We start from the raw sequence: 25,517 nt of genomic DNA, 5'->3' as shown, positions 1-25,517 counted from the left end.
GCTCTAAATCTCAAAACTCACTAGATCCCCATGCGGACAAGCATCTGTGTGATTCAGTTGAGCTAGTAAAATCCATAGACGCCACGCCCTGCTGTCCATGGTAAATACCAAAGGCCAAATGGTACCAGTGTCAAAACTAGGCTTATGGGTTCTAAAAAAACAGCAGGCTTTGATCATAAGAAAGAACTTGTTATTTTTCTTTTAGAACTCTAGTTTCAACCATTTTTTATTTTTAACTTTGACATTTTTCTGGAGCTATTCATTTCTCAACGCAACTAAATTAGGCTCAGCTCTTCTGATTGAGGACTTTGATCAACCAGAACAGAGAAGCAATAACTTTAGTGTGCTGATTCCCACCAGCAGAACGTTTTCAAAAAAGTGGTCAAATGGGAACACACCTAAACCAAAAGCCATGAGAAATTTCTGAGTTTTAAAATACCGTTGCCAGATGCAAGGGGTTGGGGGATAAGCTTTAAAGGACAAAAATTACTAAATAAATAAATGCATATTGCAACTCTTGAAGCTTTTCCTTTTTTCTCAAAATGTTTTATGAATATTTTCACATTTATCAAAAATGTAATGTGACTTCCGACCAAGAGAGAAGAAGCCATTAGTCTTAACCCTCTATTTATAGGGAGATTTGTAGCTTTTTGGATGTTCAAATAAAGATTGAAAATATTTTTGCTTAAATGGCCCCAGTGGATCTACACTGTTAGTACTGTTTGGACTTACACCAAATTAGCTTCTCCCAGATGCATCTGAATAAATTAAACTATCATTAAAAAGTTTATTTCTTTCAGTGATTTAATTTATTTATGTTATGACTATATTGGGGCCTACACAATAATGGCAATGGCTGCTGAGTTGACAGCTCTCCAGCAAACAGAAACTGCTCAAACGTTAATTGCCAAAGAAGCTGGCTGTTCCTAAATCTGTTCCTAACACATCATCCCTTCCATATCAGGATGGATATCCAGCCAGATTTATTTTTCCAGTTGAGATCAGATGTGCCTTCAAAGTGTTCCTTTAATTGTTTTGGTACCATTTGCATACATTTTTTTAAACAATAGAACTTCTATTTATGCTTTAACTGGTTTAATAAGAAACAGAATTTGGGAATATGTTTATAACTATGGCTGTACCCCTTGTCTTTTAACAGCCAGATAAGCATATGGTACACAAAGAAATAATACAAATAAAATTCGCCAATGTTTGGCAGCTAAACGGTTCTCAATTTCAGCATGTATTTAAAGGCAAGATGGTTTCAATACGGGAAGTAAACAAAGAAAAGAGTATGATGGTAGTTTAGAAATCTTTGGATAGCTTTAATTGCAGGCAGTCAATGGATTGCATTGACCTGTGTCTAAAATCAAAAGGACAGTTGAAGTCAATAAATTGGTAAAATATAGACTAGCCACAGAAACAGGGAACAATCTGCTGCAACCTATTTTGTGAGAACTAGTGAGACATACAGATTGAAGAATCTTGTATTCAAAACTAATGTTCAGTCTTCTCTGCTGAAGTGTTTTTAATAAAGCCAAAATGTATGATTTCAACCACTGTAAAGCTTGAAGAAAACTTCTTTCACATTCAATAAAGCTAGCTATCAGAGAAGGTAGCACTCTCACTCTTGGGAGGAATTCTTTCTTATGTCTTGAGACATAAAAAAGTTTCATGAGATAAGCAGGAGCAAGGCAGCTTAAAGAACATTTGGAGGCAGGAAGGAGACTTGATTGGATATGGCACAAACATGGTCTCTGTGCTCCAAATCGAGAAGACTACAGAAGTATTTTGACAGACTGTGGAAGAAGCTGTTGTAGTGCAATGGTTATTTTAAAAGTGTTTCCCTTAAAGATTAAACTTGGAGTAGAAGCTGTCCTCATGAGAGAAAAGCACAGCTTTACTTGTATGTACATAATTTGTGTAAGTTGCATTTGTGTTTGTTTGTTTGTTTGTTTCTGCTATGTAATTCCTTATGCTACTACAACTTTTTCTGTTTGTATTTTATCTCTTAGTCGACGGAGGCTGGGGGGAGTGGAGTGAGTGGTCTGTGTGTAGTTCAGACTGCGATAGGCAACGCAGCAGAGAGTGCACGGCTCCTGAGCCCAAGCATGGAGGACGACTCTGTGACGGGGTGGCTTTGGCTGCGGAAAACTGCACGGGCGGCCTCTGCACACAGAGTGGGTAACATCATCTGTTTAAAAAAGCTAAAAAAAAAAAAAAAAACAGTTCAGGATCATTACTGTCTGTGGCATGAATTTTAAAGACTGTGTCATTATGCATTTAATGTTTATCATGTTTGGCAGAACAGCTAGATCATGATCATCATTATAATCATTCTCATTATCAACACCCTCATCCATCTTTATTATTCATCCACTTGACTCCACATATATCAAGCACAGTGTGTTCAGGCAGGGATGAATACACAAGTAGTGACTGAATGAACCAACACTTTAAATATATTATAAAGTCTAAAATTAATTTGTTTGTCTGACTGCAGATCGGAAGTTGCTCCATGATGCAAAGCCACAAGGTGAGTTTTTCCTCAAGTCATCTGAATGAAGAAATGTTAAACTTCTAACTTTAACCCCACTCATTGACATACAAATGTATCTGACAGATCTGTGTCTTTTTAATCTAGCTCAATATTAACCTGTTACTGTCTGAATTTATTTAAAATTATATAAACAAATCATTTATTTGTGTTTTTGGTTTCCATCAGAAGCTAACTTGAATATAGCACATCAAAGATATATACATTTAGGTATTTCTGATGCAAATTTATTAAATTAGGCACAGAAAGGCAAACATCTGACTGCTAAATGGTGGCAAAGTGCTCCCAAAATGACCCTTGGTAGGTAACGGATACATATTGCCCAAAATTAGGCTGGTTTACACTGGAGAGAGTTGGAGGCAAATTTGTGACAATAGTCTAAAACTGCTTAAGTCCTTAAAATTCTCAACATCTGTGTACAGCACAACTGAAGCCACCCCCCCACCCCACCCCTGCGCCCCCCCACCCCACCCCCAAAAAAAAAACACACACACAGACTCACACACAATGCATTTACGCGTTCTGGGGTAATGAAGAAGTGCAATCTCTGCCATTTTGTGCATGAAATACCTGCAGTTTCAGGTTGAAGGTCTTCAGCTACTAGCACAATGAATGCAATGTGATCAAAGACATATAAAAATGTTTAGCTTTTTCAGTCTAATTTTGGTTTAAAAGAAGCACACAAGGTCCTGACCTGACAAGATATTCTGCAACACCTGACTGGAAGAATCAGGTCAGAACGGTGTTTCTTAATGAATAAGTGAGCAAGACAATGGAATAAGTGCATCCTTTTAACTAATTGATTAAGAGATAAAACGTATTGATTCAAGTTAAAACTGTATTGGATTATAAAGTAACAAAGACCACTGGTGGCACTTGGACATTTGGCATCAACTATTCACAATGTAAAGAAATTAGCTGTAATATAAAGCTAATAAAATAAATCAGCTCAAACAGATTGATCTTTGCAACGAGTGTAGAGGGAGGATGAAGAGGCATGGATTTTTTAGTAAGTTGCACGGAGTTGAATGGGTAGAAGCTGAGCTTCTAAATCCATTCGCTAATGTATTTAGTGTTTTATTATTTTCTAAAACAACATATTTTCATGAACCAATAACTACTGCAACATCTAGTATTACGCTTTTCAATATATTAAGTTTGGCATGACTGTTCATTGCCATTATTAGGCAGAATAAATTGCAAAAATAGCTTTTAACAACCATGATCGTGTGCAATATGATGCATACTCATATATATTTTTTAATACAATTTTTAAGATTTTTAAGATGCTAAAAACAAATAATAGTAGAATATAATGCAGTATGTCCCTATTTAAAATATATTCTCACATGAAAAATAACACAAGAAACATTTAAGCATTCAACTGTATAATATTTAGAATTTTTATTTTATTGTTTTATTTTTCCTCCTCCTTAACAATAACAAAAAATAGAACATGCTACATTTACTGCAGGATTTATTGATCTGTACAATACATGCAGACATATTAAGTCACATCTTTATTCTAACAAGGATTCAATCAGAGGTGATGATGATGTTTGCTACTTGCTGCTTGAAGGGCCATGCAAACCATGCAAATTCCCATTGCAATCTTTTAACCACTACCTGAATTAAGCACCCATGGGTAGGCGGAGAAGTATGAATATGGATGAACCTAGGAAATGATATTTGGCCTAGGTTTCACTACACAATGCCCAAAAGTGTCCTTGTTTTTCATTAAGAAAGTCTGACAATACCTATTTGAAAGTAAAAAGAGAAGAAAACAAATTATAATATATTATGTGGACCAACATGCCCTATTATATGAGAAATTCTTAAAGACACAACTGAGTGGTTTATTTTTGTTTCTGTGTCATTTTGTCATTTGTTGAACAATGGGAAATTATCACCATCTACAAAGTGCTGATATAAAAGGAAAAACATACAAACATAAACAACCAGTGTCATATTCTCAAAATTATAATTTATAATGTTACATTAGATAAACATTATGTTATAATTATTACTGTTAGAAAAAAATAAAAACCTTACAAGTAGGGCAATGTAAACAATAAATGTAAAAACCTTAACCCTAAATTATGAATAAAGTTTAAGAAGTAAATCACTTTAATAAGCGTGAATCTGAAAAATAGCTCTCCCTGGAACCCCCACATTTTAAACAGAGACAGTTGATTTATGTTCTGTCTTGAAACACTTGGTGACGGTTTCTTTATCACGTAGGAGTAGGTTGCTATACAGAAGGTTGCTGTTAAAAGCATGTCATTTCAATGTGCAGTTCCCCTCTAAGAAATCTCTGAATTGTGACCTCGTCCAGTATAGCATGTCAGGTTACACCTGTCTGTGGATATGCACTGGAAAGTCACTGCTTTATGTTTAATTGCTGTTTAGGGAAATAAGGAATTTGCTGAAGTGTCATTTTGATTCATGCAAAGCCAGAAGCTCATGTTCTCCTTACTTGTCCTTTAACAATGATCAGTATTTCCATTTGTTACCAACGGTAAGAAAAATGCATTCAGGCTTCCATAACTTTTCTGAGCCCTCAATTAACCTGCCACTATAGCTGCTAATACCGCTTTGCATATTTTGTCAATTTTCTTCTCTTTGAGCTTCAGGCTACTTTTTGTCAGCATGTCCTGGTTTTAACACAGATCTCATTATCTTTCAAGAACAAGCTAGCAGCTTCTGTTTTCCTCTCATTCATTTTCTTTGTGGAGTTGGACGCCACAATACTGTTGGGACCAGATAGAGCGTAATCGTTGCAGATGAGCTAATTTAATGAAATGGTTTTGTCACATTATCCCAGTGGAAAGCAGAAAGCCTCCAACACCAGACCCAAGCGGTGTTTGAAATGACAGTCAGGTGTTGATCAGGTTGATTATAATCGCCTTCCTTCCGAGGTTCCTCATTAGTAGTCTTAACTCTACAGAAAGGAACAATAAAATTGTGTATCAGGAGGCAGGCAATGGATAGAAAACAAAAAGGCTCTCATGTAGTTTGAAACTCAGGTAGATATGCCTCCTACCACCTTCCACAAGTTTAATCTTCTTCAGCAACACAGAATCTTGTTTTCTAAGGGAAGATGCTGCTTCTTGTGTCCTGATTAAACATAATAATGTTATTCAGACTGTGACAGAAAGTCTAACTTTTCTCTTCTAACCTTCTAAGGAGTGGAAAGAACCAGTGATGTGGCCCTGTACTCAGGCTTGGCTGCAGGAGTGGTGACCGTGGTGCTGTTGATCATCGCCGTCACTCTGTATCGGCGGAGCCAAAGTGAGTACGGGGTTGATGTCATCGACTCCTCTGCCCTCACTGGGGGCTTCCAGTCTTTCAGCTTCAAGACTTCTCGTCAAGGTAAGCCAGTTACTGAGTCTCACAGGGATAAGTCAGTTACAACTAACCATGCACCTACCAGACTTCCACTGTCAGATGCAGTTGTCTAGCTTTTTTGTGGGTCTGACCTGCTAATTACAATTTGCTTTCTAAAAACTAGACACACACAAACTCCTGTGGGCTAGCCTTGTTTTATTTAAAAAGTTAAATATAACCCCCCTAAAGGCTCCTTCATAGAGATGGTATTTTTTTAAAAAGATAATCATCCTTAAATTAAACATTTAACCAAGGTGGAGGCCTAGCATGGTGCACAAAACACTCCGAACTGTGAAATACAGTACATACAACATATCTTTATGGATCCTCTACAGGGAAAATGATTGTTAAAATATATAACAGACATAATCGGATATAGGTAATGCTAACATAATAGGCCTACTGTTTTTATCAATTCTCTCACTTGTTGCAGTACAATTTTTAATAGAAGATGTTGTTCTGTATATACTGTGTTTTTAGGTTAAAAAAGAGACTGACTAACCCATCTTAAAGGGGTATTAATGAGAAAAATTGTATTCAAACCAACCTAGCCATATGTAAAAGAAAAAGAAATGAATAAACCTGTGACTAACCACATGTTTTGGACAGCTAAGATCTATTTGCTACACCCTGACCTAATTAACAGCAAACTTGTAGAATCGAGAAAACACTTAAATAGAACCTGACTATGAAATAGGGTAAGACATCTCAAAAGTATCATCATGCTTGTTTAAAAGAAATTCATAAGACACCCATAAGTCTTAAAATGGTTATTTAGCCATTTCTAAGGCTTTGGGACTATAGTGAACCACAGTGAGAACCGTTATCCACCAGAGATGGAAGAGAAACTCAAGTTTGAAAGTCTGATTCACGTCACAGTTAAGTCGCAAAAATAAAAGACATCAGACTCAACTTAGACTTGTGCCCTAAAGGCTTGAGACTTGACTTGGACTCCTGGTCTGAGAGCCGAGTCTTAGTAACAGTTTTAATGTCATGTAATGAAGAGTGAAGGGAAGCCAGTATGTGAGCTACAGACTGATGTGCATTTTTTGCTGTGGAAGATTGGGATTATTATGGGATGTTACTGGCTCATAACAATCTGTTCATGTTTGCTGTAGCTTCATCATAATGACCACATGAATGTCTGCCAAAATGAAAGCTGTATTAAATAACTTCATTTTAGAAAATTATAAACTTTAACGCCGACATTCTCTTGCTGCTAAGCTAGCTGCAACATTACAAGTGTTATGATTCTGGCCTGTCTGCCTGCTCTGCTCTCACTCATGCAATCAACTCATCTGCTTCACCTGTCTGCTACTGCCCTGCTGCGCAATCACCGTCATGCCACACACCTGTGGAGCTGTAGTTATATACAGCCATCTGACAGGCAGACAGTGCCAGATTTTTGAAAACATTTGTGAGTAGTTATCCAGCGTTCCTTCCTGACTGATCTTGTTCTCTGACCTTGCCTTGCCTCACGGATTTTGCCTTCTTGCCTGCTCCTTGTCTGACGGATTGGATTTCAACTCTGTTTTCTGCCTCTGGTTTTATGCCTCTGCCTGCCCCTTGTCTGACGCCTCTAGCCCTGGAATTTGACCCTGTCTCTGTCCCTGGATTTACGCCTCAGCCTAACCACTGGTTTATTCAGCCTGAGCCTGCCTGGCTCTCAAGTCCGCCTGGAATTATTGTCAAGAGGACAATCACAGCTCTCTGTGTTCCTGTCACAGCTTCAGCTGGTTCCTCGAAGGATTTGGATCAGTTGGCAATCTGACTTCAGTCTGTTGGACGCTTCCTCATTAACTGTCTGGATCACTTCCTCCTCTGGATTCTGTGCCTCATCCCCAGACTGAGAAGGTTAGTGGCTTTATCTAACTCTTTGCAAATCCTGAGTTTTATTCAGCCACTAACTAGTCTCTCTGTTCTCAGTGGTTCCTGGAAGCTGACTGCTGTTCTCCTGCTCTCTGATCCTGAGTTTCTGAATAAACCTTTTAACTTATCATTTTGTGTTTGGCTGAATTTGGGTTCTCTGTCTCTGGTCATGATAGTAAAATCTGGCCAAAACATGGGCCCATCGCCAGCACAGCTGTGGCGCACTAATGTTGATCACTCTATTGCCCGTCTAGATTCCGGCATGGAGGAAATAATTTCTATGCTGCGCTCCATGTTTCCTGCCTCCACGTCAGTGCCCTCACAGCCTGTGGCCCCCAGAGTTCCTGATCTTTCCGCTGTGGTAAGAGAACCTAGACTCACACCTCCTGAGCTGTTTAAGGGAGATCCTGACCAGTGCCGTGCTTTTCTTACTCAGTGTGAGATTCATTTTGAGCTTCAGCCATCTTCGTTCCCTTCTGAGCGCTCTGAGGTGGCATTTGTTATTTCCCTACTCTCTGGAAAGGCTAAACAATGGGGCACTGCTGAGTGGCAAAATGGTTCGGTCACGTGTGCTTTTTATTCTGCATTCTCCAAGGAAGGGTTTTTGATCCAGTTCTTCCTAGTCGTGAAGCTGCCAGGGGTTTACTCTCTATTAAACAGGGAGAGAGAAGCGTCACATCTTATGTCATTGACTTTCATTTGTTGGCAGCAGACAGTTTTTGGAACAAGCATGCTAAAATGGATGCTTTCATGCAAGGTCTTAATGAGAACATCAAGGATGAACTGGCTACCTGGGACTACCCTGCCTCCCTTCACCAACTGAAGGACCTGGCAACCCACATCGATTTGCGGCTCACAGAAAGGAGGAGGGAGAGACTTCATAGAGGGGTTAAACCTTCTTCAGCTCACAGTCCTGTTCCCCACCTAGAACCCAAGATTCTTCCACCCCTTTCTGATCACCATTGTGACCCAGAGCCCATGCAGTTGGGTCGTTTGAAGATTTCTGCGGGGGAGCATGATCGACGAAGAAAGAATAACTTGTGTTTTTATTGTGGTAGACAGGGTCATGTTGCCTTCAAGTGTCCATTAAAAGCCCAGGCTCAGTAGAGGTGAGGAGAACTCTACTGAGCTGAAGTCAACTGTCTGTCTCCTCATGCTCATTTCCTGCAACCATTCAAGTGTCTTCTACTTCTTATCAGGTGTCAGTGTTCATTGACTCAGGGGCAGACAGAGTTTATGGATGAGTCGTTCTGGCATTGGATGGTCATAGTATCAACAGTTCACACTACAAAACAGAGGTAATAAGACTCACACTGGGGGGCAATCATCAGGACAAAGTCACATTCAGGATCATCAACTCGCCTAAACTACCCATTGTTTTAGGGCCCTCCTGGTTACAAAAACACAACCCCCACATTGACTGGCAAGCCAAAGAGATATTGGGCTGGGCTAAGTCCTGCTCGGCCACTTGTCTGTCTTCTGCCTCTACAGATATTATTCTGGAGAATGACATTGAGGAGACATACCCCAATCTGTCTAAGGTGCTGCCCAAATATCATGTGTTTAAGGAGCTTTTCAACAAGTCCAGGGCCACGGCACTTCCACCTCATAGACCCTATGACTGTGCCATTGAGCTCCTACCAGGCACTTCTCCCCCTAGGGGTCGATTGTATTCATTGTCAGGACCAGAGAACCAAGCCATGAGGAAGTATGTTGATGAGTCACTAAAAGCTGGTATTATCAGACCTTCTTCTTCTCCAGCATGTGCAGGCTTCTTCTTTGTGGGAAAGAAGGATGGTTCCTTGAGACCATGTATCAACTACAGGGGTTTAAACGACATCACCATCAATAACCAATACCCTCTACCACTTATGAACATTGCTGACGACCAGATTCAAGGCGCCAAGATCTTCTCTAAGTTGGATATGAGAAACGCTTACCACCTTATTCGTATCAAGGAGGGGGATGAATGGAAGACGGCATTTACCACTCCCACTGGTCACTATGAGTACTGTGTAATGCCTTTTGGTCTAACCAATGCCCCTGCAGTTTTTCAGGAATTGGTGACTGATGTCCTGAGGGACATGGTTGGACAGTTTGTTTTTGTTTACCTCGATGTCATTCTGATTTATTCCCAGGACCTGGAAACTCACAGAAGTCATGTTCGGACGGTTCTCCTCCATCTTCTTCAAAATCATCTGTTTGTCAAAGCTGAAAAGTGTGAGTTTCACACCATTGCCACTTCATTCCTTGGATTCATCATTTCTCAAGACCAAGTCATAGTGGAACCCTCCAAAGTCAAGGCGGTCTTGGAATGGCCTTCTCCTACCGACCGCAAACAGCTTCAAAGGTTTCTGGGGTTTGCTAATTTTTACAGATGATTCATCAGGAATTATAGCCTCGTAGCAGCCCCTCTTAATGCTCTCACATCATCTAAGACAAGGTTTGTTTGGAACGAGATGGCAGAAAGAACTTTTGTCAAGCTCAAAGGATTATTTACATCTGCTCCTTTTCTATGGTCCCCTAACCCCGATAAACGGTTCATTGTGGAGGTTGACGCCTCAAACACTGGGGTTGGAGCAGTCCTAAGCCCAAGAAATTCTGATGACCGTATTCACCCATGTGCCTTCTTTTCTAGGACTTTGTCCCATGCAGAGCGCAATTATGATGTGGGGGACAGAGAACTGTTGGCAGCCAAGTTGGCTCTCGATGAGTGGAGGCATTGGCTAGAGGGGGCTATGGAACCGTTTCTTGTATGGACAGATCATAAAAATCTGGAGAACCTGAGATCAGCGAAGCGCCTTAATCCCAGGCAGGCAAGGTGGGCTTTATTTTTTGGAAGATTCAACTTCTCTCTGTCTTTCAGACCTGGAGTCAAAAATGGCAAACCGGATGCCCTGTCCAGAATACAGGAACCCTCCGAGTCACAGGTCTATGGGGAGGATGAATTTATTCTCCCGGAATCAGTGAGACTCTCTTTCACCATGTTGGAGTTGGAGGGAGAGGTTAGAGATGCCACCAAAGACCTCCCTATCCCAACTTCATGCCCACCTGTTCGGTGTTTTGTCCGGGAGCGCCTCGTACCCAAGGTACTTAATTCATGCCATAATAACATCTGTTCTGTCATCCTGGTATGAGCAGGACGTTGCAGATGGTCCGGACTCAGTTTTGGTGGCCCTCTCTTGTCAAAGATGTCACAGATTACGTTACGGCCTGTACTCCGTGTTCCCAAGCCAAGTCTTCTCGTCGCCCTCCTGCTGGACTCTAGCATCCCCTGCCCATTCCTCCTCGTCCCTGGTCACACATAGCCATGGACTTCGTCACAGGTTTGCCAGTTTCTAATTACTTCACAGTTCTGTTAACTGTCATCGACAGATTTTCTAAGATGGTTCACCTAGTCCCTCTCAAGAAGCTGCCTTCAGCCAAGGAAATGGGGGACATTCTGGCATGTGAGGTTTTTCGCCTTCATGTCCCACAGACATTGTCTCAGACAGAGGGCCCCAGTTTGTGTCATGTTTCTGGAAAGAGTTCTGTTCCTTGCTGGGGATTACTGTTTGTCTTCAGGATTTCACCCACAGTCGGATGGACAGACTGAGAAGGCCAACCAGGAGGTGGACACCAAACTTCGCGCACTATGCGAGTGAGACGCAACTAAATGGTCTCAAAATTTATCCTGGGTTGAATATGCTGTCATCCCCCTAGCTAGTACCACGGGGTTATCCCTTTTCCAAGTTGTGTTTGGTTTTCAGCCGATCTTGTTCACTGTCCAGGAGAAAGAAGCTCAGGCTGCGGCCCTAAGATGTCAGCGCATCTGGAGGAAGGCAAGAAGGTCTATGATCAGAATGTCGGAGTTGCAGGCACGCACAGCAAATCGTCGGAGAATCCCTGCTCCAAGCTACCAGGTGGGACAGAAGGTTTGGCTGTCCACCAAGGACCTCCTGCTTCTGGTTGACTCCCGTAAGCTGGCACCTCATTTTGTGGGACCCTTTCCCATATCCAAGATCATCCTGTGGCTGTTCGTTTACGTCTGCCTCGTGCCATGAAAGTTCACCCTACCTTCCACGTGTCCCAGATCAAGCCCTATGTGGTGTCCCGTCTCCTCTGGTTTTATGCCCCTTGTGTGATGCCTCTAGCCCTGGAATTTGACCCTGTCTCTGTCCCTGGATTTACGCCTCAGCCTAACCACTGGTTTATTCAGCCTGAGCCCGCCTGGCTCTCAAGTCCGCCTGGAATTATTGTCAAGAGGACAATCACAGCTCTCTGTGTTCCTGTCACAGCTTCAGCTGATTCCTCGGAGGATTTGGATCAGTCGGCAATCCGACTTCAGTCTGTTGGACGCTTCCTCATTAACTATCTGGATCACTTCCTGTCAGAGTCTGCTCTTCATCCTGCCTGCTGTTTACTTTATTCCACCACTAAGGGTGCAGGAGCCGGGTCCTGAGTTGCTGACAGGTGCACATTGTTGCCTCATCAGCTGGAGGACTATATGAGGGTGGCTCCCCAGCACTTCTACGCCTGAGTGTTTTGACCACTGCGGCCTGTATACTGAGCTCCATGCTGGAGATACTCTTGGAACCTCCTACAACTAATCTGGATTTTTTTTCCCTGGATCACTTTTGCTGGGCAGCTGCTCTTGTGCACCCTCCAGTCTGATAGTGTTCGACCTGCCTGCTCTCCCACGAGACCCCTCTGGACCATTAGACCACGTTGCCTTCCTGCGCAGCAGGACAGCCCCAGACTCGCATCTCTTCCCCCGGGCAGATCCATCCCCGCCTGAACTGTGAGCTAAGTCCAGTGAATTGTTTTTTTTTCTTACCTTGGCCACCACTCACCGTCTGCCATTTCCTTTTCAGGCAAAGGAGCCTATTCTGATTCCTCCGCCCTACACGGACTCTGTTAAGTGATCCCGGGTTCCCGGCTGGTGGAGTCCTGAGTATCTGTGCGCTGCTCCTGAATAAATCGTTTAACTTTTATTCTGTTTCTGGCTGAAATTCTGGGTCCTCCGTCCTCAACCTTACAATCATAAGCTACAGCAATGCAGGGTTAGAGATGTCCTAGATGGTATGGAGTTTATGAGAAAATATTTATTTTGTAGGAAAAAAAGATGCGAGACTTAACTTGGGCTTGCCCCTCAAAGACTTGAGATATGACTTGGTTGTGAACAAATCAGTTATCCACCAATGGAGAAAACATGGAACTGTTAGATTCATTTGAATTGATGACTCAACAAGATTAGAACCATTCACAACACATACTGTACTGCAGGTCTCATTAATGATGACCTCATTTAAGGTCAATGTCAATAATTTAACAATAAGAAAGAGAAAATCAGCCCACAGAGATATCCTGTGGGCTGATGAGACAAAAATGTAACTTTTTCCAATGTGTGTGTCCTGTTACAACTAGCATAAAACTAAATGAGCACTTCAGAAAAGGGACATAATAACATCAATTAAATTGTTTTAATGGTTTTAGGGTAATATTCGGTCCAGTTGTCCAGAACCTGGACAACCTGCAGTAATTGATGGAGCCATGAATTATGTACCAGAAAATTCTGGAGTAGAACGTCCGGCCATAAGTTTGTGAGCTCAAGCTCGCTTGGGTTATGCAACAGGACAGTGATCTGAAGCACATTAGCACGTCTACCTATGAATGGCTAAAAAAATTATCAAAAATAACTAACAAAAAAGGTTTTGCTGGGGGGTAGTCAGAGTCCGGACTTCAATTTAATTGAGGGGCTGTGGCAAGACTTTTAACAGGCCATACATTGTCAAAATCCCACCAGTGCGGCTGATTTAAAACAATTCTGCAAAGAATAGTGGGCCAAAATTCCACCACAGTGATGTAAAAGACACCAGTTACTTTATTTAGAGGCCAATTCCTTTTTCATATAAGGCCAGGTTGGTTTGGACAGCTTCCTTGTTAAAAAAAATAAGTCATCATTTGAAATATGCTTCATATATTTACTCAGACCAACTTTGTCTGATGTTACATTAATGTCTGATGAGACATTAACGCGTGGGCGACAAAACCACAAAACCAGATGAAATCTGTAAAGACGCAAATAGAGGACTTGACTTTACTGTAAGGCTTAAAAGCAACTGCAGTTTGCCTTTTGCCTGTAACACGACAGGTACAGAAATCAGGAGAGTAGAAAAGGAAAGAAATGTTGTGAATTGTTGGCACGGACACAGAAATACGTGTTTGGTTAATTATCTCATTCACACACAGACCTTGACAAAACATCTGCATGTGATGCTCTAAAAATATAATCCATGCAGCTATCTAGTATTTTAGCTGGTTTTATGGTTTGAAGGAACCATAAACAAAAACCCTGCCAATCAAATACATTTTGTTGCTTATCACACAATGAGACAATATTGCATTCTGAATGTTATTCTCCATTTGGCTGCATAGACATTATATATTAATGTATTTTTTAAAAAAAGCAATTTTTTTTTAAATGTCAGAAGAACGCACAAGTTTAAAGACAGAAAAAAGTCACTTTCAGATTATCTTTGCTACCAAACAAGCACAAAACCCAGACCCCACACGCCATCACTAACTCTTGACTCTTTCAAAGATTAACAGTGGGGAAGAGATTACTTTTGCAAAGGTTAAAGGATTTTGTCCTTTTCAAGTTGGTATTTATTTGCATTCAAAAACCATAAAAGTGCTCAAATATTGATGCTAATGTAATTGAATGAAAACAACATCCAGTCAATCCACACAGTGTATGCATTCATTCAATGTCATGAATTATGCATTCATTTCTTTGTGTTATGACATAACTAATGCGCATCAATTATTAAAATGCTTTAGGAGCCAGGATGAGAATGACAGTTTTAAATTTTTTAGTTTGTTTACTACAGGCTTTTGAAGGTTCTTAATGTGTGAGCTGGAGTTCAAATGACCATTATAATATCGCTTAATCTATAAAACATGCAGGGCATTTGAATCTTTTAGAAAAAACACCAGCACAGCCTGACTAATAAAACTTGTTTAAAAAACGAATAGTAAAACACATCAAGTAATTTATCTCTTATCTATTATTATTTAGATATGTTTCTCCTACCACAGAGTATATTAATAAACATGGTAAATAAAAAGCTTATCTTTAGAATACACTGGCTTTTTGAATTTATCATCTTACGTTTAACAATACCTAAATCAATTATTCATCGTTACAGAATTAAAAATGCAATTTATTAGTGTTTTCCATTTATTTTTGCTCAGTTCAGAGATGAAACATTCATGGCCTCATTGCTCCAAACGCAGAAACATCAGAGTGCTCTAGCTTGGTGTGTTTCACCCTACAGATTGAGCCATTTTTTTTCAACCAGGCTGGCATTATGGTTGGCAACAGCAGGAGCCCTCAGCTAGGCATAATAAAGTTCATTCTGATAACACCGCAGGTGGCAGGGAAGGCTTTAATCTTGGTCTCTGCTCCCTGTGTTAGAACCTCCATAATAACCTGCATGTGCTCCCCTCCTCATGTCTCGCTCAACTATATGCTGCTACAGTAAAAGCACAGTAATCAGTTAGTTTTTTTCAGAGTTGCTCTAACAACTAAGACCAACTTTGCCGAGTTTAAGTCTGAAATTTCATCTCTTACAGGAGCCCATTTAATCTGTTTTTGTTTTGTGTATAGTAAAAATATGACCAAATAATGAGTTTTTAGCTTCATTTTACCTTACTGGAGACAGATAAACAAACAATCCCATCTTCTGCATTAGATGTTTATCTACTCTGTGCTATTTGAACAGTCTTTGCTGTAGCAGTATGCCATACAAAACAGTGCTTGCAAAGATGTTTGTACCCACTGAACTTTACATTTCCAGCTACAAACATCTAACCTAGTTGTAAATTGATTTATGTGATAGACCCGCTCCTCATAGTGCATAACTGAGAGGTGTGTTGAGGAAAACCAATACTGTCTTGAAGAACACAAGTTAGATGCCTGCAACACAGCATCTTTACCCATCAAGCTCCACACCTTAACTCTTGAAAATAATATACAACTCATGGACTGTCCATGTATATCAGTTATTGTTTTGTTGTCATTGGTGAAGTTTTTAATTTTTTTGCTTGTGTATTTTTACAATAACAAATTAAACTGTTGCTGATCTGCCTCGGAGAGCTCTGTTATGGACAGTTCAGTCAAAGTGGTGCTGCTGTATGAATGAGAGTAGATCTGTTTGGAAATTATGAATCATGCTGAACAACAGCCATTTCAAAAATAAATGCACTCCTCATATTTTATTTGAAGAGGATATAAAAAAAAACATGTATTTTTTCCTTTCATTTCACAATGTTTTACCTGGTGTTGGCCCATCACATAAAATCCCCCAGAAATATATACAAGTTTTAACATGGCAAAGTGTACCTTTGCAACTGGCTTTCTGAATGACTGGGGGAATTCAGTGCATCTTTCAACAGAGATGTTGGATGTTTGTACTAAAGTTCCTCTCTTTGGGAGTCAGAACCACTATCCCATATCCCCTGATGTTATTATAATATTATAATTTAAATGCAAGTATGAATATGTACCTGTTTTGAAAGTTGATTTTCACTTAACACCCGCTGCTGCTCTTGTCTCCAACTGCTAAGCAAGACGTTATTTCTGTAAACGCATGCCGTTCTTGTTTCCATGGTGAGGAAATAATTGTCATATCCACAAAATGGAAAACAAGGTTTCATTGACATGCACTTCAGGTTTTGCATGTTGGTAATAACACTCTTTAATGAAGTGTAAGTGTGCAAAAATGTCCTTAAAGAGATCCAACTGCTGTCAATAATTATCTTCTTGTTTGTTTTTCAGCAAACCCCCTGCTTATTAATTCATCCATGCAGCCTGATCTGACAGTGTCCCGTACATATACCAGCCCCATATGTTTCCAGGACTCTATTGACAAGGAGTTAATGGCCGAGCACGCCCTCCTCGACCCGCTGCCTGATCTTAAGGCAAAAGGTTAGGAAACAGAACTATTTTTGCCCATATTGTCGTAGTCAAGTAGTGTTGTGTAAGTAGGAGATGCAGAGAGCTGAGCAGCTATAAAGTAACAATTTCAAGACTAATCCACCTTTCTTTGAAAACATTTTATTTTGTCCAAGGACGGCCTCTAAAGAAACCTGTCATCCCACACTAGCTGACCATTCTGCAGTCAATTTTTCCCCCATGTTTGGGTTAAAATTAATGCTTTAATACTTTTTGCTCTTGTATAGAAAATAAGCTTTATTTGCGGATGTGTGTTCAACAAATACAGAAATTAAGGTGGTTTATTTTTAATAGGTTAATTTAGACAAGATGTACAACAAGATTCATGGTCATACTTTATATTCCCTGCAGGTGATCTTCCGTGTTGAACAAATGTTACTAAATTTTCTCTTTGCAAAATTGTAAAAGGAAACTGTAAGATAAGGTCTGATTTAATAGGAAATTATTTAAATATTTGAAGAGATGGCAGTGTGCTCCTCTCAGGTAATGCCTTCTCTAAACATGAAGCAGTCTGAGTACAGACTGTTCTCATTTGTGGTTCCCTGTTGGTGGAATGAGCTGCCAAATTTTATCAAAGCGAAGAGCTCTCTCTCTCTGTCTTTACCTTCAAGAATAATTTGCAGACTGCAGACAACACCTCTTTACACCTTTAACAAACTGACTCTCCTTTCTCACACAGACTTTTTCTTATTGCTATGTCCTTTAAATAGATGGAGGTTAATTGCACATAAAGGAGGTATATTACACCTTTTTTTACAAGTTCAAAAAAATTTGAAGTCTTAAATATCTGTGAAATAGTACATTATTTTTCAGTTTTACAATTTTACCTTTAGGGGCATGACAAAAAGGATCTGATTACAATGTTTTAATAATAGTTTAGATGTATTTTAGAGTGCACCAAATTATTCAGCAGATTCCATACACTCAATAACAAACTACCATATGCTATGATTTGCGTTAATAATTAAGTACACACTTAAGTACACATTTAGCAGCAAAAAAGTAGTGTAGTCATTTTCTGTCTGATTTTATTTGACTCTTTCATTAATTTGGATGAATTTCGAGAGTCTTTCACAGATTCAGTTCTTTGATGAGTGTGGAGATTTCTTTCAGCTCTTGAAAGGTCCTGTCAAATTTTTTTTAAGTCAGGTGGAGATCTGGCCTTTGACTGGACCATTTGAACACACTGATTCTTCCTTTTATATAGCCAATCTGTTGTAGAATTGCTCCTGTGTTGTGGATCATGTCCCTGATGATGGTGCAGTTTGGGGAAATCACCAGCTGTTGAACAGAAGGCCTAGGATTTGACTGTAGAATAATTTGGTATACAGACGAGTTCATGGGTAACTGAAGGTGCCCAGGTCTTGTGCCCAACAAACAAGTCATCTTCACTCTCCCACCTTGTTTGACAGTCAGTTTGAAAGTTTGTACTGAAAAACTCTTTGCTTTTCAACCATGCAGTGTATTGCATTATGGCCAAATATTTGATTGTAAACCTAAGATCTACTGCACTATTTTTTATGGTTATAGGTTTTCTCCCTGAATCTCTTTCAAACAAGACATACTTTGTCTGTCTTCTTCTTTCTGTAAGCAATACAATTTTAATGCTAATTGTTGCCTGTTTTATCTGAGATTAACATGATTGGCTTTTCACAGTTTCTCTAAGCATTAAACAGTCTGACATTGGGATGTATTTTCTGTGATGTCTAGTCCTGGGAAGACTTTCAGTTGTCTTATACATTATCCACTTGCAATAATCTTCCTCGCTGTAGAATGATGAACTTTTAATAGATTGAAAATGGCTTTTATGACACTTTAAAGTGAGAGGAGCAAATGCTTCTATTATTTGTGTCACTCTCCTTGAACAAAGCCACTGAAGAACCTTCTGCTGCCACTATGTACTTTATTGTTTCTTTCATCCCAAAGCCTCAAAGCTTTTCTGTTTAGCTGTGTTTTCTTGATGAAGTCACTACAATAGCTACTGCTACTTTTAACACTATCTTTTCATTAGCATAGAAACTACTGCTCTACCTGTGAATTCATAGTTTCAGTTGTCAGGCCCCTTTTCAGTTGTGGCATCTGCCTCGGTTATGTTCTGCTGGAGGTCTCTTCCCATTGAAATCAAGTAATTCCTTTCAACTGTGGCCACATACATTCTCAGTGTGAGGGATTGCTGCAAAGTCAATAATAATGCAATCAGTCGGGTTTTCCTAGATACAAAATATAACCATTTGGCATAATAGCTGAACTTGACAGCACTTATAACTAGGATCAAAATGAATGTATGCAGTTAAAATTTACTCTGTGTATATCATTGGAATGATTTGATTATATATTTATTTATATAAATTGAATCTGTTTGTCTTGTTCATTGTCTTGAGATGATATTTATTGTGAATTGGTGCTATACAAACAAACTGAATTTAATTGAATTGCTGATGTTTTCCTCCTTGGCAAAGTCTTAAAACACATCGTATGCTTCAGACCAGCAAACTGCAAAGAGGTCTGCTTTTCAAGGGTAGACTTAACTGCTGATGTGTTAATCATGGACTTTCAGAAGCAGCGTGTGCCTGGTACTTTCCCTCTTAAATACTATGAAAGCATCAAGACTGAACTGAGGCTCTGACAGCTTTTTTAATCTGGTTTATTATTATTTTCTGTAGACTTGAGGTAAATTCAGTGTTAGGACCTACTAATTACCAGATCACTTTTATGATGCCCTAATAGTTAAGCGCATATAATTCATCATGGGTGTGCTTTCTATTTGCCATGGTTGTTATTTTGTCAAATGCAACATAATACAGCACCACGGTACTCTTCTGTTTCTACCATTTAATATTTGATCTCTTCTATAGAGACAATTTTAGAGGGCAGATTGAGCTGCTTGACTCCACTCTATCTTTGTCCTATGCCTGGTGTTACTCTTTTGACGTTAGTGTAAAACAAGTGGACATAAACTGTACTCCATCAGCAGCAGCAACAGCTGAGGCACATAATGACTGAACAAGAAAACATGCAGTACCTTGCCTGAGAGCTCACACATCAAAACTGTTGCCCTGAAAACTGATATTAAAATACGTGAGCTGCAATTTATTTCTCAAATACTTGCAATTTCATGACCTGCAAATAAGCTACAAACATTTGGAAGTATGAGCTGGGCCAGGTTGAGAAGCCTCCACACCGCAGATAGAAATGTTTGGCTGGTCACAAGTTATAAACAACCAGACATAACCTCCGTCACATATCAGCTTCATAAACCTTGGGTTTCACTGTTACGCCGTTCCTCTGTGTCTTAAGCTTTCTGAGACTGACATTAAGGACTATTGTTTACATGGGCAATTTAACTGCTCACAGTTTATATCTGTACTGGAAGCTTCATGATCTGTTTTTGCTGCAGAATTAAATCACAAATAAAAATCTGAACCTTTCAGATTTTTAATTTTTAACCTCCCACAAAATTAAGTTTTTATTTCTAAAATATGGTTCATATCAATAAAATACCACCTCCATCATGACAAAAATAAATATAATTAAGCTCTTGGTATTCAGGTATTCACACATAAACACCCCTGCATAATCAGAATGTCAAATATGATGAGACTGAACTGAAAATAAACAAAAATCTCACTTCAGTCATAGTGCACCAAGGAAAAAAAATCTTTAATTATACCTTTTAGTTAAAATGTAACTTTGAATTAACAAGTATATATTTATGCTATAAATTATTTAGGGGTTATGGTTTTCCTTGGTAAAATTTGGTTTAGAAATTATTTACACAAATAAATTAGTTTAAATGAGAGGTCGAAAAGATAATTTGGGCTTCCGCATAAAGTCTGCCCATAAACACATGCAGTCAGCTATCTTGAGTCAATATGAGTCCGGATCCGGAGAGACGGCATCCATCCCACTTTGGATGGAGCAGCTCTTCTTTCTAGAAATTTGGCCGAATTTATTAGTTCTCCAAACCTCTGATAACCCAGGGTTCAGACCAGGAAGCAGGGTCGTAGTTTAACACTACTCTCTGCAGCTTCTGTACTGCTACCCAACCATTACCCTATTAAGACAGTGTCTCGCCCACGGCCAAAAATTGAATAGATTAAAAATAATCTAAAATGAGGAAATCAGGAAAATCTAATAAAAATAAACACAACTCAGACTAAAAAGAAAAATAAAACAATTAATTGTGGCTTACTGAACATAAGATCTCTCTCTTCAAAGACTTTGCTAGTTAGTGACCTGATTTGTGACAATCAGATTGATTTATTTTGCCTCAAAGAAACCTGGCTGCAGCAAGAGGATTATGTTACTATAAATGAGTCAACTCCTACTAATTATTTAAATTTTCACATTCCTCGAATTACTGGGCAAGGGGGAGGAGTAGCAACCATCTTTCAGTCCAATTTATTGACTAGTCCCAGACCAATCAATAGCTACAACTCTTTTGAATATTTAATCCTTAGTTTTCCTCATCCAAATTGCAAAGCACTAAAACCACTTCTGTTTGTTGTTTTGTACCGTCCACCAGGCCCTTACTCTCAATTTTTAGACCTTTTATCTGATTTAGTGTTAAATACAGATAAGGTTATTATAGTGGGGGACTTTAATATTCATGTTGACACTGAAAGTGATAGCCTAAATATAGCCTTTAATGCTATCTTAGACTCAATTGGCTTTGCTAAAAATATTAACAAACCTACCCACCATTGTCTTCATTCTCTGGACCTTGTGCTGACATATGGCATTGAGTGTAAAGACATAACAATATTTTCTCATAACCCTGTCCTGTCTGACCATTTCTTAATAACCTTTGAGTTTAATTTAACCGAGTACTCCACACCTGAAAGAAAATTTCATTGTAGTAGATCATTATCAGACAATGCTGTAACAACTTTTAAAGAATCTGTTCCACTTTTGATTTCCTCATTATCACAGAAAAACACAGTGGAGGGCAGTAATTTTGTTTCTGCCCCTTCACAAATTGATTCTCTTGTTCAGTGTTACTTCATCATTGCGTGGTGCATTAGACAATGCAGCCCCCTTGAAAAAGAAGGTAATTATTCATAGGAGGCTAGCTCCCTGGTTTAATTCAGAGCTACATACTTTAAAGCACAATGTTAGAAAATTGGAGAGAAAATGGCGCTCTACACACCTAGAAGATTCCTACTTAATTTGGAAAAAATAGCCTACTGTTGTATAAAAAGACACTTCGTCAAGCCAGAAGAGCTTATTTCTCATCATTAATAGAAGAGAACAAGGATAATGCTAGGTTTCTCTTTAGTACAGTTGCTAAACTTACACATAGCCATAGCTCTGTTGAGCCATTCATTCTCTTAGCTCTCAGCAGTCATGATTTTATGGGATTCTTCCAAAATAAAATTGATTCTATTAAAAAGAAAATCTTTGACATACTCCCGAAGATGATTACTTCATCCTCAGCAAGTGAGACAACATTGGAAGTAACTGTAGAACCTGATCTGTGTTTGGACTGCTTTGATCCTGTGGAGCTTCCTGAGTTATCAGAAATATTAGCTTCATCTAAACCTTCAACTTGTATGTTAGACCCAATCCCAACCAAATTATTTAAGGAAGTGTTCCCTCTGATTACTAGCCACAATTTAGATATGATTAATTTATCCTTAGTAAATGGATATGTACCACAAGCTTTTAAGGTAGCTGTAATTAAACCTTTGCTTAAGAAACCTTCTCTTGATCGAGATGACTTAATAAATTACAGACCTATATCCAATCTTCCAGTCTTATCTAAAATTCTTGAGAAAATAGTTGCTAATCAAATGTGTGAGCATTTACACAGCAATGACCTGTTTGAAGAGTTTCAGCCAGGCTTCAGAGCTCATCATAGCACTGAAACAGCTCTGCTGAAAGTCATTAATGATATTCTCCTAGCCTCAGATAATGGACTTGTCCTGTTAGATCTCAGTGCTGCATTTGATACAGTCAATCACAATATTCTCTTAGAAAGGCTGGAATATGCTGTAGGGATCAGGGGAACAGCGCTAGGCTGGTTTAAATCTTATTTGTCTGACAGATTCCAGTTTGTTCGTGTAAATGATAAATCATCTTTAAACTCCTGGGTTAATTGTGGAGTACCACAGGGTTCAGTACTTGGGCCAATTCTCTTTACTATATATATATATATATATATATATATATATATGCTTCCAATAGGTAAAATTATCAGGCAGCATAGAATAAATTTTCAATGTTACGCTGATGACACTCAGCTTTACTTATCCATGAATCCTGATGAGCCCAACCAGTTAGATAGACTACAAGCTTGTCTTGAAGACATAAAAACTTGGATGACTTTACATTTTCTGCTTCTAAATTCAGACAAGACAGAAGTTGTCGTCTTTAAAAAAAAAAAAAACTGCTTAGTCAATCACTTAACCTGGATGGCATTAAATTGACCTCCGATAATAAAGTAAAAAACCTAGGTGTTATTTTTGACCAGGACATGTCATTTAAATCCCATATTAAACAGGTTTCTGTTATTTCTTTCTTTCATCTCTGGAACATTGCCAAAATTAGAAATATCCTGTCCAGGAGTGACGCTGAAAAACTAGTCCATGCATTTGTTACTTCAAGGCTGGACTATTGTAATTATTTACTATCAGGATGTCCACAAAATGCAGTTAAAAGCCTTCAGCTGATTCAAAATGCTGCAGCAAGAGTTCTGATGAAAATTAAAAACAGAGATCATATTTCCCTTACTTTAACTTTCCTTCATTGCCTCCCTGTTAAATCCAGAATAGAATTTAAAATTCTCCTCCTCACATCTAAAGCCCTTACTGATCTAGCTCCATCATACATCAGAGATCTGATTGTTCCATATGTTCCTAACAGAGCACTTCATTATCAAGACTGCAGGTTTACTGGTGGTTCCTAGAGTCTCTAGAAGTAGAATGGGAGGCAGATCCTTTAGTTATCAGGCTCCTCTCCTGTGGAAGCAGCTCCCAGTTTTAGTCTGTGACGCAGACACCCTGTCCACTTTTAAGGCTAGGCTTAAAACTTTCCTTTTTGATTAAGCTTATAGTTAGAGTGGCTTAGGTTATCCTGAGCTATCTTCCTTATTTTTTACCTCCGTCTTCTTTCCTCCCTGTTAGATGGAGTAAGGGGGAGTCAAGTTTAGCCCATACCAGCTCAGTTATGGTTGAGGTGCAAACACACCCTCTATTTCTGCTACCTGTATGATCCCCTCTCTTTTCCAATGGTTATGGTCAATCTGACTGAGAGAGGTATCCCAATCGTTGTGGTTTTTAGTATAACAATGGCCATCAGTGGGCTCTAGATGGACAAACTGTCTACTTTTAAGGCTAGGCTTAAAACTTTCCTTTTTGATAAAGCTTATAGTTAGAGTGGCTTAGGTTATCCTGAGCTATCTCTGTAGTTATGCTGCTACAGGCTTAGGCTGCTGGAGGACATAATGACCACTTTCACCCTCTTCGCTACATTCTCACACTACTCTCCAATTTTGCATTATTTGCTGTTATTTCAGCTTTTAACTTTCTTCTCCTTCTATTCTCTTCCTAGAAGCTACACCTGGCCTGACTCTGTGTCTACCTGTGACACCTTTCTGGAGAGGGGCATCGTCAAAGCTTCTGCTGGCAACAACTTAATGCTCACCCTCTACAGATGATCCACATGGCCCTGTCTTTCAGTGTTTAACCCTTTCTCTCTCCTAGACATGGCAATTGACTGAGCTTTTACCGTGACTAACTCTATGTGCTCTCTTTCAGACTCTATCCTTGAAAACTGGCTCAGAGTTGATCTGTTCTTTCTTGCTAGGTGAAACGACTAAAGGAGCTACATCCATTAACATTTACTTTTCCTTCCCATAGAAAGGACTCCTGGATCAGTGCTTCTTTGTTCTCTTTGTGTCTCTGCTCTGTTCTCTCAAACCCCCAGTCGGTCGTGGCAGATGGCCGCTCACACTGAGCCTGGTTCTGCTGGAGGTTTCCTCCTGTTAAAAGGGAGTTTTTCCTCTCCATTGTCGCTACATGCATGCTCAGTATGAGGGATTGCTGCAAAGTCAACACCAATGACTGTCCACTGTCTCTACATGCTCATCCGGGAGGAGGGAATGCTGCAAATCTCTGACTGGATGCAATCTGCTGGGTTTCCTTAGACAGAAAAACTTTTTATCCGATTTGAATAAATAACTGAATCTGACTGCACGGTTCAATGATTAGGATTAATTGGAATGTATGTACCAGACTTTCGTGAAGTGTCTTGAGACGACATGTGATGTGAATTGGCGCTATATAAATAGACTGAATTGAATTGAAACTGAATTGAATATGAGTCAAAAGTGATGAAACATAGCAACCGATCTGTCTAACTTCAGAGAGCATTTACCAGTTTAAAAACAAATGATTTAATTTTACTGCATGGCTAGCAGCCCATTGATCTGTGCTGCTCTTTGGCCTTTGTGCCGTATTTTACTTAAAGCACTTTCATACTTCAGACTACTTTGATCTTTTAAAAAGTGGAAAAATATTTAAAGCTCGGCCCATTAGCCAGTAATTAGATGTTCTGTCCACCATGTTTGTTTTGATACAGTTGCACAGATAAAGCAACCAATGTCTAGAGTTGAACTACTGATTGAATGGAACTGCCATAGCTTTTGTTCATAATTCAAAAAAGGATGAAATTATAAAAATGTCTATACTGACAAAAAATATTGAT

General features: G+C 39.3%; 1 protein-coding gene across 2 annotated transcripts in view; it reads left to right on the top strand.

The window, feature by feature from the left end:
* The window catches only part of LOC124872695 (netrin receptor UNC5D-like), a 316,030-nt gene that overhangs the window by 244,930 nt on the left and 45,583 nt on the right, over positions 1–25,517 (top strand). For both annotated transcript variants that reach the window (XR_007039348.1, XM_047372961.1), the window contains exons 7-10: positions 2,016–2,180; positions 2,504–2,536; positions 5,744–5,929; positions 16,635–16,784. Coding sequence is in view for 1 of the 2 variants with exons in the window: in XM_047372961.1 (XP_047228917.1) it covers positions 2,016–2,180; positions 2,504–2,536; positions 5,744–5,929; positions 16,635–16,784 (534 nt within the window). In the remaining variant the exon portion in view is untranslated. The remainder of the gene's footprint in view (positions 1–2,015; positions 2,181–2,503; positions 2,537–5,743; positions 5,930–16,634; positions 16,785–25,517) is intronic.

The sequence above is a fragment of the Girardinichthys multiradiatus genome, chromosome 8, assembly GCF_021462225.1.
Source record: "Girardinichthys multiradiatus isolate DD_20200921_A chromosome 8, DD_fGirMul_XY1, whole genome shotgun sequence".
Taxonomy (NCBI): Eukaryota; Metazoa; Chordata; class Actinopteri; order Cyprinodontiformes; family Goodeidae; genus Girardinichthys; species Girardinichthys multiradiatus.
The sequence above is the reverse complement of the archived record's forward strand: the minus strand, read 5'-3'. Positions and strand labels throughout refer to the sequence as shown.